The sequence below is a fragment of the Aulonocara sp. 'chitande type north' Nkhata Bay genome, linkage group LG7 (assembly GCF_057382095.1).
Source record: "Aulonocara sp. 'chitande type north' Nkhata Bay isolate Kocher_YH1m ecotype deep benthic linkage group LG7, A_spYH_male_GT1.1, whole genome shotgun sequence".
NCBI classification, from domain to species: domain Eukaryota; kingdom Metazoa; phylum Chordata; class Actinopteri; order Cichliformes; family Cichlidae; genus Aulonocara; species Aulonocara sp. 'chitande type north' Nkhata Bay.
This window is the reverse complement of record NC_141350.1, coordinates 53491311-53505131: the sequence shown is the minus strand read 5'-3', so window position 1 is coordinate 53505131 and position 13821 is coordinate 53491311. Positions and strand designations below refer to the sequence as shown.

The 13821-nt window shown below is 40.2% G+C and overlaps 1 protein-coding gene across 1 annotated transcript; it reads right to left on the bottom strand.

Moving 5' to 3' along the window:
- Positions 1–245: 245 nt before the first annotated feature.
- On the bottom strand, positions 246–4411 carry foxd1 (forkhead box D1). The gene has a single exon (XM_086301305.1). It carries the CDS (start codon positions 4109–4111, stop codon positions 3056–3058), a length of 1056 nt encoding a protein of 351 aa, XP_086157431.1. The 5' UTR covers positions 4112–4411; the 3' UTR covers positions 246–3055.
- Between the last annotated feature and the right edge of the window lie 9410 nt (positions 4412–13821).

The following is a 13821-nucleotide window of genomic DNA, read 5'->3' as shown; positions in this document are numbered from 1 at the left end:
ATGTCGAGGTTGAGAGTGAGCGAAACAACTTATTGGTCATCTTAAACAGAAGTCGTTAAGTGTCCTTACTTCCTTTGAATTATAGATTATTATCACTGCGCTGAATGGCTTTTACGCATGTTCCCAAAGTTTTAGTGTCTTTTATGGGCTGAGTGTTTTTGCTTTATCCCCTCTCCTCATGACCTGTGACCCCCAAGTATCGGCTGCTAAACTGAGCTTCAGTCATGCTCACGGACAGAGCTCACGGAGGCTGATGACCACATGATCCGTGACATTTCGTGAAAAGACCCTTCTTTAACACAACTGCAGGACTGTGTGCTGCTGTTGCAGATCATCGCAAAACATTCATTGAGATCATTTCTGAGTTCGGCTACTTGATCCACAAAATAAGCTTTAGAAAACGTTTCTCTCTCTCTCTCTCTTAAGCGATTCAACTATTCTTTTTCTCCCGAAGAGTATCACTGTCAATTACTTTTCTTTTTTCTTTTTCTTTTATTTTACATAGACAGCAAACTTTCTGATCAGTCTCTTACGCTTTCTTTTATATATTATTTGGCATTTTTATTATTATGGCGGCACTGGAGCCAAAGTAGTGAGTTAGCAACAGAAGTTTCTAGTGTTTTAAAAAAAAAAAATCATTATTCTGCTTAACATCGTAAAATTTAATTTTCAATTTAACGCGTAGATATTAATTTTTCATGAACTACCTTAACCAGGAAAATCAGTGCACACTTTACTATTAGATAAATAGATAAATTACCATCTGGCGTATTTATGTAGCAGCTTCTCTTGAGAATCACTGTATTTTTGACATAACTGGCAAAATTATACTCATGTATATATTACCATATATATGTGTGTATATCTGTAATATTATCGTAATTAAAACAGTGTCATTTTTCAAGTATAGTGCCCTGAATACAAGGATAAATTCTTCCTATGAATGCAATTTCTAAATTATAACGGAGCCCTGTTGCATAGTTTGGATTCACTCTTAGTCTCTAAAAGAAGAACTCTTAACGTTAATCGGCAGAGCAAATGTGCAGAGAAACTATGTTAAAAAAAGAACAGCAGCTTAACTGTAGTGAGTTTAGTATTATTCAAATAAAATCCTGTAGAATAGAGATGTCTAATGTCAAACACGGCGTGCAGACCCATGAGAAGGAAACTCAAACACACATTTGGTGTAAAAATCTGCTTTGAATACCCGGATATTATATATATATTACAGGCCGTATAGACAGATGCTATTTAAACCCTGTAGGCTAGGCCTTAATTACAAGCCACTGCTCAGCAGACACAATCTCGAGTACATGCGTTATTATAATGTTTTACATCATGCTCATCTCTTCATTTTCGCTGTTTAACCTCCTGTATTTGTAAACAAGCCCACACAGTACAATTGACCTCCTTCCCTGCTATAGTCACTCTCACTCTCCAGAGTGTAAGCGCGTGCGTGTACCTTTTTCTCTCATTGCGTGTTACATCATCACGCAATAGCTGTTCTCTCGTGGCCTAGTGAACTGGCTCTAAGCGCTGCACCAATTTAGCCATTCTACTACACACACGCACACACACGTTGCTTTGAATAAAGGGAGGCAAACGCACTTACAGTCACGGAAGCAGCAGGGCTGTACAGTACAGGCAACATTATGAAAGCTTATAAAAATTTTAAAAAGCACAGCTCCGACAGACACAGCATCACGACAGCGCAGGTGCTTGGGAAGGCTTTTTCTTCTTTTCTTTCAAGTGTCAAATTAAATTACCTGTGTATTTAAAAACAACACAGTCTGCTTGGATCCATGTGTTAGTGGGTTCTTGCGTGTGGGGCAAATAAAGTTGCATTAAGACTGTCAAACACTGAAAACGGTGAGTGGATTAAAGGTGATTCTAACCTCCGAAACATCGTGAGCGCTGTTGACTTCAGGAGCAACATTTCATTTTTCTCTCGGGTCTAATACGAGCAGATAATGAAATTCTGGATGAGTAGTGTTTGCTCAAGAGCCCAGGCCGCCTGTCGACACCAGCACCGGGATAATCGCTGAGCTGAAGCAGGCAGAAATACAGCCCCTGTCTCACCCCTACGACACACTCCTGTCCGCTCACTGTAATTACGAGGATGAGTGTGAAAGAGGTCAGATGGACACGCAGGCCCTGTGTGCGCATGTTCCAAAGGGCACAGCAATGACTTTAGAGTGCAGTCAGATTTAATGCATTTGTAAATATTATCTGACTGGCACGCACATGTGTGTGTGTGTTATAAAGAGTTGTGTGTGTTTCTTAAAGCCATTCAGTGGTTACTATATTTGGATCATACAGTTATAGTTAACACATCCGCAGTGTAAAGACACAACAACATCAGCAACACGTCTGTTTCAACAGTAACCGCCAAGAAAGCTCAACATCAATTCATAAATTTATTTCCAAACAAATTGCTTTTTTTCTTCTTTTTTTGCAAAACGAAATTTATTCTTGTTGGAAAAAAACAAAACAATAAACTGTGTAAAAATATCACACTTGAATTACACAATACTTGCCAAAAATGTACAAGGTTTAATTACTGAAATAAACACTGCATATTATTATAAATGTATGACTTTGCTCTGCGTTTCTCTTTAATACAAACATCAAATCAAAACCTTCAAAAAAGGTCGCTTTGATTGGCTGATAGAAAACATTGATGTGTTTGACACAAATACATTATAAGCCTGTTTCAGACACGTGATCGTTTGTAACCTGTCCGTTATCCTGAGACGCCTTTATACAGTGACTGAAAACGAATCACTTCATGGTAGGGAAAAAAAAGGCTGCAAAGTTAAATTCGTGGTCGAAAGTCTGATTCACACCGAAATAAACAAACAAAAATAATGAACATAAATATATCTTCATGAACAGCATGAATATATAGGCACAAATAGTGTTCTGCATGTCCATCATTCAGCTGCGTGCTAGCAAAACAAACATACAAAAATAATCCTACCTTCAAAGAGGGGCGTTTTTGTTTAGGTTGCTGTCTCTTTTTTTAAGTGTCTTGAAAAGTTTGGAGTTAAGACATTTAACAGGCGCTAGTGCCGCTGACAACTCTGCTCGGAAAGTTTTCAACCGGATGTAAAACAGCTCCAGGATGTATGGTCTGCGACTGGCTGGTCACTGCAGGCCCCAGAGAGGACGGTAAGACTGGGACAACGACAGGAGAAGTCCTGGAGGGGCTAAGAGACCCTCCGATGATGCTCTCTATGGAGAAGGGGGACCGCTGCACCGGGGAGCTCGATTTCTGGACCGGTGATGTTGCCTGCACGCCGGCTGAGCCCAGACTGGAGCTGAGCTGGGGATAAAATCTACTTCTGGTTAAGTCCGTGGTAGTGCTGGTGGGCATCAGGGACGGTGCAGGGATAATGGTCCCCGAGTGTGAGTGTGAATGCCTCGGGTGCTGCTGCTGCTGCTGCTGCTGGAAAGCAAAAAGCGCAGAGTGTGCGTGGTAGGACTGGAGCTGGATGCCGTATCCCCCGCAGCCGTACGGTCCGTAGCCATAGGCAGCGGCCGCGGGCAGAAAAGTGTTGTGCTCGCGCAGCAGGTCTTGAGTCTGCTGCCGCTTGAAGCGTTTCCTCCGCCTCAGAAAGCTTCCGTTGTCAAACATATCAGCCGACTCCGGGTCCAAAGTCCAGTAGTTGCCTTTCCCTGGGTTCCCGGGCTCCCTCGGTATCTTAACGAAGCAGTCATTGAGGGATAGGTTGTGCCTGATGGAGTTCTGCCAGGCCGGGAACTTCTCCCTGTAGTACGGGAAGCGGTTGCTGATGAAGTCGCAGATCTCGCTGAGAGTGAGCCTCTTTTTGGGACTCTGAAGAATGGCCATGGTGATTAAGGCGATGTAGGAGTAAGGTGGCTTCACCAGGGTGTTCTTGCCCGCCGGCTTGTAGGTATCCCTTGAAGAGGTGGAGCTGTCCAGGCACGGAGGTGGAGAGCCGGCCAGGAGGATACCGTCGTGCATCTGCGCTACTTCATCCACGTAGGAGCGCGTCTGGCTGTCTCCATCCTCGCCTTCTCCGACCACGTCTATGTCGGTCTCTTCCGAAAGGATGGAGGCATCCGACATCTCTGAGCTCAGAGTCATGGCTCACGCACGGCCGTGCCCCTCCGACGCCAGATGAGGAAGACCTTGAGATGCACAAGCTGTCCCTTTCCTCCCTCTTCAGCAACTCGTATGAGGAGGGGGAGATGAGAGGAGCACGCTTCGCCACCGGTGAGAATTGTCCCTCCGTTTTGTCGCTATTTCCATATGTTTACAGGCTGTTTCCTTTTTCCAAAAAAAAAAATCAACAACTATGAGGAGCGACCCCCGTCGATGGCAGGCTGAGAAACTGTGCTGTGAAACCTGCAAAAGGGCCAAACCTGAATCAAACAAGGGGCGGACCTTCTCGCGGTATTTATACTACTGCTCTGATCACATGGCGAGGAAACGTCAGCACGGCGAATGAAAAGAGAGGAACAAATTCAATCACAAAAAAGGGACTGAAAATGAGCTATGAGTGTTTTTATGGAAAAAAAAAGTTTGGTGTGGCCTGCATCCTTTTTAGTGGCCATTCACGGTGGCCTACACTCCACACATAACTAATCTAAAGCTTTTATTCCACGCAATGTTTTCAACATTTTTTTAAAAAATCTTTAGAAAAGTCTAATCGGTGGTGTGGTCGTTGAAGGATCCGAGAGGATATTTTGACAAGCATTTTTTTTTCTTTGTTGAACTTTGTTAAGTTACCGAATGACATAAATTATTGGAGGCAACATTTGGATTTTTAATTTCCAAACAAACTACGCAGCGATGTATATATAAAATCATAAAGGCGTGAAATACACGCCCCCCACCCACGATATTTACATTTCTTATCAGACAGCCTTTGTCAGAGTCTGCTGCACCATACTCAGGCAGCTCGGTTTGCGTGATCCGGTAGTTATCTAGATTATCCGCGAGCCATTTGCAATGGAAAAGAGTCAGCTGTTAACTCGAATCAGTCACGGGTCACGCATGCAAGGCACAGAAAGAAGGCCGTGCCGTGCGTCTGGAGCACGTTGCACTGTGTGTGTGTACGTGTATCTGTGCCTGTGTTTGGACATTATTTGGAATTTTCAACATTTTCACTGAATTGCGGCAATTAGGTGTTTTTTTTAATCAAAATTTATTTTAATGTATTTATTTTTTATACTCTTTATTAGATCAAAATTATCAATCGGCCTGCGTTTTAGGAAGCAGTATAAACACGTGATAAAAATGGTGTCAATAAAGTTAAAATTTTCAGAAGCTGCAGAATTTGTGTAAGCCAATTAAAACCCACAGTAATATATATTATACTTCCAACCTAATTGTTCTCCTTGCAGATACAGTTTGACTCTACCAGCATATAGTTTAGTTTATATTATTTGTTTCTTACTTCGGGGGAGCTGCAGTAAACCAAGTCAAGATGAATATGTCTGGCTTATTAAAATATGAATATCGAAGGACTGTGTTTTACCCGACTTTACCGCCATATGTGACAGTTTACAAGTTGTCACCCTGCCACACTTACCCATTTTTATAGGAAACAACAGCAGACGTGACAAATAACTAAAAACAAAGCACGCACATTTAACAAAACAGCCTTTTAAATTATTTAGTTAATTTAATTTGATTTTTAAATATTTTTCTAAATTAAAAAAAGGAAGTCATCACTCAGGTTTTAATAAAGGCAGCTGACTTTTAAATGCAATTTCCACTTGGGGTATAAACGTGTGCTTCATTAAGTCTGACAGATGCTTAGGTCCTGTGTAGGACCTCTCGAACCTTTTAGACGTTCCCATTTGTCTAACGCCATCTAGTGGTGAACTTGTTTCACAATTAACAAAACACTACCCGTCTACCTCCTCCAAGGATTCAAGCTCCTTTAACTGTGCAGACAGACAGAAATATGGCGTGTGGCATTTTTTAAATATGGGAAACAACATTTTTGAACAGTTTAGCATCCTCGCATAAAGCTTTAGGTTCCAACCAGCCCGTTTAGATTATTCATTATTTATAATGATTTACTGTCATGGATGGATCAAACTGTATTTCTGATATCTCTGCTTACGCCAGTGATCGTGGTCCTGCTTACCACTTTTGCCACTTTCCTCTTTGAAATGATGTGTACTGTTATTGTACCAACAGATAAAGTTCGCTATGATTAAATGAACTTTTTAAAATTAGAGATTTCAAATAAATTCATCTGTGCTATTTATCGGTGCAAAATAGGCCTATGAGAGGAATTACTGCAACAGCTAAGACTGATGCTTCTAAAACGATTATAGGTTTTAAATGTATGCCCAGTTTACCTACATTAATAACCAATTATCGGTCTGTAACGATCATATTTCTGTTCTCATCAAGAATGATAAGGTAACACTCGAAACATCCAATCTTTCGTATAAGAGAATTCAAAACAAACAAGCAAACACAATCAGTTTCAATGAACTGAAGAGGAATTTGTGTTCATTAAATAATTACATTTTACTCTTTGCATTTTAGTCTTTCATAGCTTATCCCCCAGTTTTGAAACCATATGCGCAGAAGATGATGACTCACGAGTCACCGACATTTGGAAATCCTGAAACTTGACATCAGATGTGACGTTTTATTAGCAAAGTTCCTGGACTCCTTTGACGCTACGAGTTGTTAATTTGTGTGATGAGTTTATGAGTCCTCTCTTTTCTGTAATGTACTCGGAATGTAAGTGACCCAACAGAGTCAAGACGGAAGAGTGGATTCATTAATGGTCGTATCCAACCATCCACTATCATTAAAAAAAATAAATAATAATAATAATAATAAATAAATAATTTATTATTATTATTATTATTATTATTAGTAGTAGTAGTAGTAGTAGTAGTAGTAGTAGTAGTATTATTATAAAATGCATGGGTGGTAAAGCACCTCTAAAGTGTCTTTAAGTTCAACCAAGAAAGCACTTTCAGTAGCTGTTTCAAGGCAACCCTGCCTGCCTCGATCTTGCTCTGATTAAAACTCCTAATGTCACCAAAACGCTCCGTCTGAGTGGAGCATGTGATTAATGTGTATCACATGCAGAAAAGGGCAATGATGTGTTGCCCGGAATGTATGTCTAAGAGCCGTCATAGACAAATAATTAATAAGCTAAAAAAAAATAAAAATAAAAACACTCAATAAATTGAATTCAAGAGAGAGTTTTTGCCCTGAGAGGACACCTGATAGAATACTTAGTCGAGTCCATTTGCCATATTTTAAGATTAACTGCGGACATTTTATGCTGATGTTTTTGGTTTTGCGCACACTTTCCGTGCAGTCCTGACACAAAATCGTTCGACTTTCCCTCCTGATCAGTCATCAAACCAAATGTGTCGACTTAGTGAAAATTAGTCGACTAAGTGCCTTCATTTGTAAGACTTAGTGGGAAAATATCGATCTCAACGTCTGAGGCTTTGGAAGCGTTACAGTGCGTATGTCTTGATGCATGCCCAATCATCCGGGTAAGGAAATCTCAAAAAGTTGATTCTGTTCATCTGGACGTAGTTCTCAGTGGGAGAAACCTTCAATCACTCATCCAAGTGATTTCTTCAGTCTCGGGAAGTTCGCATAATTTCCCAAGTTTGTGGGGTTTTTCTCTCGCTCTTTCTGTCCCTCTCGGGTCCTGGGACCACTTCAGCGCGACTCTTGTTACAAAATCACGCTTTTTACTTTATATGGTTACACGAGGACAAATGACCAGATGTAGACTCATCTGAAGTATACATGATAAACGTCAGTGGTATATGATCACTACACAGTGATCGTTGTAGTAGATATACAAATATACAAAACAAAACAAGGTGCGAAGTATTATAATAATAATAACGATCATTGGCTTAAAACAGGTGTATAATGTAATTTGTTCATTCTTTGTTTTCGCAGAATATGTTTAGATGAATATGGACACATTCCCCAGTGGCACACTATATGTAACTTTAACTGATTGGTTTGAGTGTTTGCTATTTGTAATAACAGAAAGCATAAATATATTCAAAGAGAAACCCCCAAATTAAGACCAAACAAAAAAGACATAAAACTGAGCTGAAACTAGAACAAAATACAAAGAACAATAACAAATATTGATGAATACCATAAGCATGAAACAATAACAGAAACAAATAAATATTTCCTTGCAATTGACTTGACTTGCTTTGACTTATTGTTCTCTTTTGAAAGCAAGAGTAACTAGCTTTGGCACACAATCTAAGCACCATTAATAGAATGCGATGCAGACATTTGTGAATATGAATGAATACCATGCATATGAAGCAATAACAGAAATGACAAGCAAGACAAGTAAAGGATGACAGACATCGAGAAGACTGAAAGAGACAACATCACATGAAAAACATATAAGAAAGTCGTTAGGAATGTGTTTTTGGAAGGGATTTTAATAAAGTCACCGATTCTGTGAGCCTTGTCTTATTGGGCAGAGCTAAGGCTTCATGTTGGCAAAAACAGGACTTAGATTTACGCTTCACAGTTGGACTGTGAAAGGGTTCATATGGGGGGTCAACATTTTGGCTATGAAGCTTGGAGACTCATTCAAATGTGCTTTAAGTGTTTTTGTTAAAATAAATTGAGTTAAGAAACATTTGTGCCATCCAACAGCTTACATCAGCGAGCCCTTTTCACTCACCTGCTGTCATCTGTACAGCAATGAAAAGAGATGTTGTGACTTTGTCTAATTTGCCCAGTGGAAACATATACATACAGTGGGGCAAAAAAGTATTTAGTCAGCCACCGATTGTGCAAGTTCCCCCACCTAAAATGATGACAGACGTCAGTAATTTGCACCAGAGGTACACTTCAACTGTGAGAGACAGAATGTGAAAACAAAATCCATGAATTCACATGGTAGGATTTGTAAAGAATTTATTCGTAAATCAGGGTGGAAAATAAGTATTTGGTCAATAACAAAAATACAACTCAGTACTTTGTAACATAACCTTTGTTGGCAATAACAGAGGTCAAACGTTTACTATAGGTCTTTACCAGGTTTGCACACACAGTAGCTGGTATTTTGGCCCATTCCTCCATGCAGATCTTCTCGAGAGCAGTGATGTTTTGGGGCTGTCGCCGAGCAACACGGACTTTCAACTCCCGCCACAGATTTTCTATGGGGTTGAGGTCTGGAGACTGGCTAGGCCACTCCAGGACTTTCAAATGCTTCTTACGGAGCCACTCCTTTGTTGCCCGGGCGGTGTGTTTTGGATCATTGTCATGTTGGAAGACCCAGCCTCGTTTCATCTTCAAAGTTCTCACTGATGGAAGGAGGTTTTGGCTCAAAATCTCACGATACATGGCCCCATTCATTCTGTCCTTAACACGGATCAGTCGTCCTGTCCCCTTGGCAGAAAAACAGCCCCATAGCATGATGTTTCCACCCCCATGCTTCACAGTAGGTATGGTGTTCTTGGGATGCAACTCAGTATTCTTCTTCCTCCAAACACGACGAGTTGAGTTTATACCAAAAAGTTCTACTTTGGTTTCATCTGACCACATGACATTCTCCCAATCCTCTGCTGTATCATCCATGTGCTCTCTGGCAAACTTCAGACGGGCCTGGACATGCACTGGCTTCAGCAGCGGAACACGTCTGGCACTGCGGGATTTGATTCCCTGCCGTTGTAGTGTGTTACTGATGGTGACCTTTGTTACTTTGGTCCCAGCTCTCTGCAGGTCATTCACCAGGTCCCCCCGTGTGGTTCTGGGATCTTTGCTCACCGTTCTCATGATCATTTTGACCCCACGGGATGAGATCTTGCGTGGAGCCCCAGATCGAGGGAGATTATCAGTGGTCTTGTATGTCTTCCATTTTCTGATGATTGCTCCCACAGTTGATTTTTTCACACCAAGCTGCTTGCCTCTTGTAGATTCACTCTTCCCAGTCTGGTGCAGGTCTACAATACTTTTCCTGGTGTCCTTCGAAAGCTCTTTGGTCTTGGCCATGGCGGCGTTTGGCGTCTGACTGTTTGAGGCTGTGGACAGGTGTCTTTTATACAGATGATGAGTTCAAACAGGTGCCATTCATACAGGTAACGAGTGGGGGACAGAAAAGCTTCTTACAGAAGACGTTACAGGTCTGTGAGAGCCAGAGATTTTCCATGTTTGAGGTGACCAAATACTTATTTTCCACCCTAATTTACGAATAAATTCTTTACAAATCCTACCATGTGAATTCATGGATTTTTTTTTCACATTCTGTCTCTCACAGTCGAAGTGTACCTCTGGTGCAAATTACTGACGTCTGTCATCATTTTAAGTGGGGGAACTTGCACAATCGGTGGCTGACTAAATACTTTTTTGCCCCACTGTAGAGGGGGACCTAGAAATTAACTTTGTGGGACACCACAGGTAAGCTGCTGCTGGTGAATAGTTGTCCTAAGGTGAGCCAGCAGTTTGTTTCTATAAACCAACTAACTCCAGTATCCTCAATGCCAACCTGGTATTCAGAATGACTTATCTACCATGTCAAAGGCTGCATTTATGCCTTAAAGAATCAAAATTACACCCTTTTCCCTATCATCTGCTAAAAGGACATCAGTGGTTAACAGAGGTGTGGACTCGAGTCACATGACTTGGACTCGAGTCAGACTCGAGTCATTAATTTTACGACTTTAGACTTGACTTGAAAAAATGTTCTAAGACTTGTGACTTGACTTGGACTTTTACACCAATGACTTGGGACTTGAATTGGACTTGAACCGGTTTACTTGAAAAGACTTGATATTTCACCCCAAATATAAAATTTAACATGCATATTATATAGAGATTGAAAATGTGACGTCATTCACGGGTAGAACCGCAAAGGATTCTGGGAACTCGTGGCAAGCGGTACTAGCGCACGCAGGCTTTCAATTAAAATCAGTCACACAGCGATAAAAAGAAACACAAAAATGTCAAGAAGCTGTTGTATTATTAACTGCAATAGCCGGTCGCATGACAGCCACGGGAAGCCGACGGGTAAAGAGATCGGTTGTTATCGGATTACGTCGTGGAAGAGAAATTGTTCGAGCCATGTTTCCGAAGTAACAAAGAGGCGACTGGATTGCAGCCATTCAAAGATCAAATATAACGTCCTAGAACACTCCAGCTCACAGGTTAGTCTGCTCCAAGCATTTACACAAAGGTCAGTCTGCTGTTGTAGTTAATGCGTCATTTTTCTTAACATAATTGGTGATATAGGTTACAAGCAAGTCTGGCGCTGAACAGAAATTGTTGCGCTATGCTCCTTTATTTATTGTGCATAAATAGTAAATTATCCTGACACAATATTGCGTTTCGCTTCTGTTATTATGGTACATTGACAAAAACATATACTTTTATTCACAGGATAAAACAGGTTTTTTGTATCACTAATTGCCCAGTACGATTACAGCATACAATATTATTGTCACTGCTACATTTCTGTGATGCTACCAGAAATTATTTCCACTACTAATTAATTACCGTTGAGCTCAAAGGTTATATTAATAAACGGTTAACGAATGTGTATTTATGAAGACGATTTGTGAGACTGGTAAACTTATGATACGTACGATGGTCTTTCGTTCTACACGGTGCATTTCAAGGTCCTGCACCCATCCGTCGGTAAACTGTACCTGGGCTTGTTGCAGTGACCGGAAGTTACTAAACTTCATGAGTGTATGCGCTCACTCCAAGAACCGTATGATTATAAATATGCATATAAATATGCTACAATGAGATAGCTGACTTCATCTAACTAGCAAATGTTTTCCAGGCTACGTTGGTGATACAGTTTCTTTTAATGTGTATGATATTTTTGTCATGCGATTTTAAAGCTGGTCCTACAACCGCATCCAAGAATAACATGCAGCTTATCTCAGAACTGTCGGTGAAAATTATTCTTGGAGCTAAGTTTAATTGAGCTGCATTTTAAAGAGGTGCAATTTCACAATTTGTGTATATTTTCTAAGTTCACTATTTTGTATGTGTTGAGAAAAACACAGATTTTAAAATTACATGGTCTAATATTTACATTTAGCATAACTGCAACATTATTTTTTCGTTTGTTTTTTTTAAAGACTCGAAAGGACTTGAAATTCAAAGTTTCAGACTTGTGACTTGACTCGGACTTTTACACCAGTGACTTGAGACTCGACTCTGACTTGCCTGACATTACTTGAGACTTGACTTGAGACTTGAGGATAAAGACTTGAGACTTACTTGAGACTTGCAAAACAATGACTTGGTCCCACCTCTGGTGGTTAACCTGAGGACTAAATAGTTTGAATAGTTTCTGTGTTCTAAAGCCTGACTGATATATCACATATTCTATTATAATACATTAAAGTGAATATGAGCTGGATAGGATACACCACTTTTCCAAAATTTTTGCAACATTAAAAAACTAAACTTAAATAATTAAGAATAGATCTATTGAGGCTTGGTTACTTTTATAAACATCAGCCACTTTGAGGAATTTCACCTTCGAGGTTGTAGCTAATCCCAAACCAATTATAATCTTGTGGCTCTAAGTAGGATTTGGATATAATCCCTCATCTTTTTCGGTTCATTACAAAGACCTGAAAACAGAAAATAACCTAATTATAAGACATACTTCAGCAAGCAATCAGCTCACTTTACAGGCTATCCCATTTCACATTGTTCAGGGTTGGGGTGCAGTGGTTAGCACTGTCACCTCAAAGCAAGAAGGTGCTGGGTTTGAACTGCCTGGTTAGCTGGGGACTTTCCTTGTGCTGTTTGCATATTCTGCTTCTGCCTTTGTGTATCATCGCACAATTAAAAGACATCCTTGGAGTGCTTGGTAAATAAATTGGTGATTTAAGATGACTGTCGGTTTAGATTTAAGAGTGTAATAATCTGTCTATCTCTATAAATCAGCAATCAGTCCCGATTACTTTCACACAGTTAGCTGAGTTGGGATGGCATGCTTGTTACCTGATAGTGTTAGTCTAATCGGACTATTCATTTGTTTTAAGCATTGCCACATTGTGGTCACGTTTAAAAATGTATCTATTAGTACAAACCCCTTTGAGATATCTCATTTTCATTGCAATCCAAGTGCATACAGTTGTTCAACTACCATAGCAACTACTTAAGAGATGACAGAATAAATAATAAACTTTCATTCATTAGTAATCTAGCATAGAGACAGACATCAGGAAATCCATAACAAAAGCTAGCCAAAGTTTCCAACAATAAATAAACAGTATGGTGTGATGATCACCAAATATAATTGCATATAATCCGCAGGTATAAAAATAAGATATAAGCAGAAAGAGCAAGCAAAACTGACATGTGTGTTGATAGAAGGAGCTCTCAATCTTTCTCAAATTAGAGTCATTCTTAAACATGCAGATAATGAAACAAAGTTTTCATGGGACTCTGTGAAAAAGAGTCCCATAAAAGCACACCCTATTATTCAGTAGCTTGTAGAACCACCTTTAGCAGCAATAACGTGAAGTAATTGCTTTCTGAATGACTCTCAGTCTTTCAAATCATTGTGAAGGAATTTTGCCCCCCCTCTCCATTACAGCGTTGCTTCAGTTCATTGAAGTTTGCAGGCATTCATTTATGCACAGCTCTCTTAAGGTTCCTCCTACAAGCATTTCAATTGGGTTAGGGTTTGGACTTCGGCTCAAGCATAGCAACACCTTAATTCTTTTCTTTCTCAGCCATTCTGCTGTAGATTTGCTGGTGTGCTTTGCTGCAAGGTGCCCAAGCCCTGTAGTTGGAAAAAAACCCAAAAACAAATAGTCACCCCTCCACCATCATGCTCGACA

Coding starts and splice junctions, on each gene's coding strand:
- foxd1 (XM_086301305.1), bottom strand. CDS start 4,111: ATGACTCTGAGCTCAGAGATGTCGGATGCCTCCATCCTTTCGGAAGAG.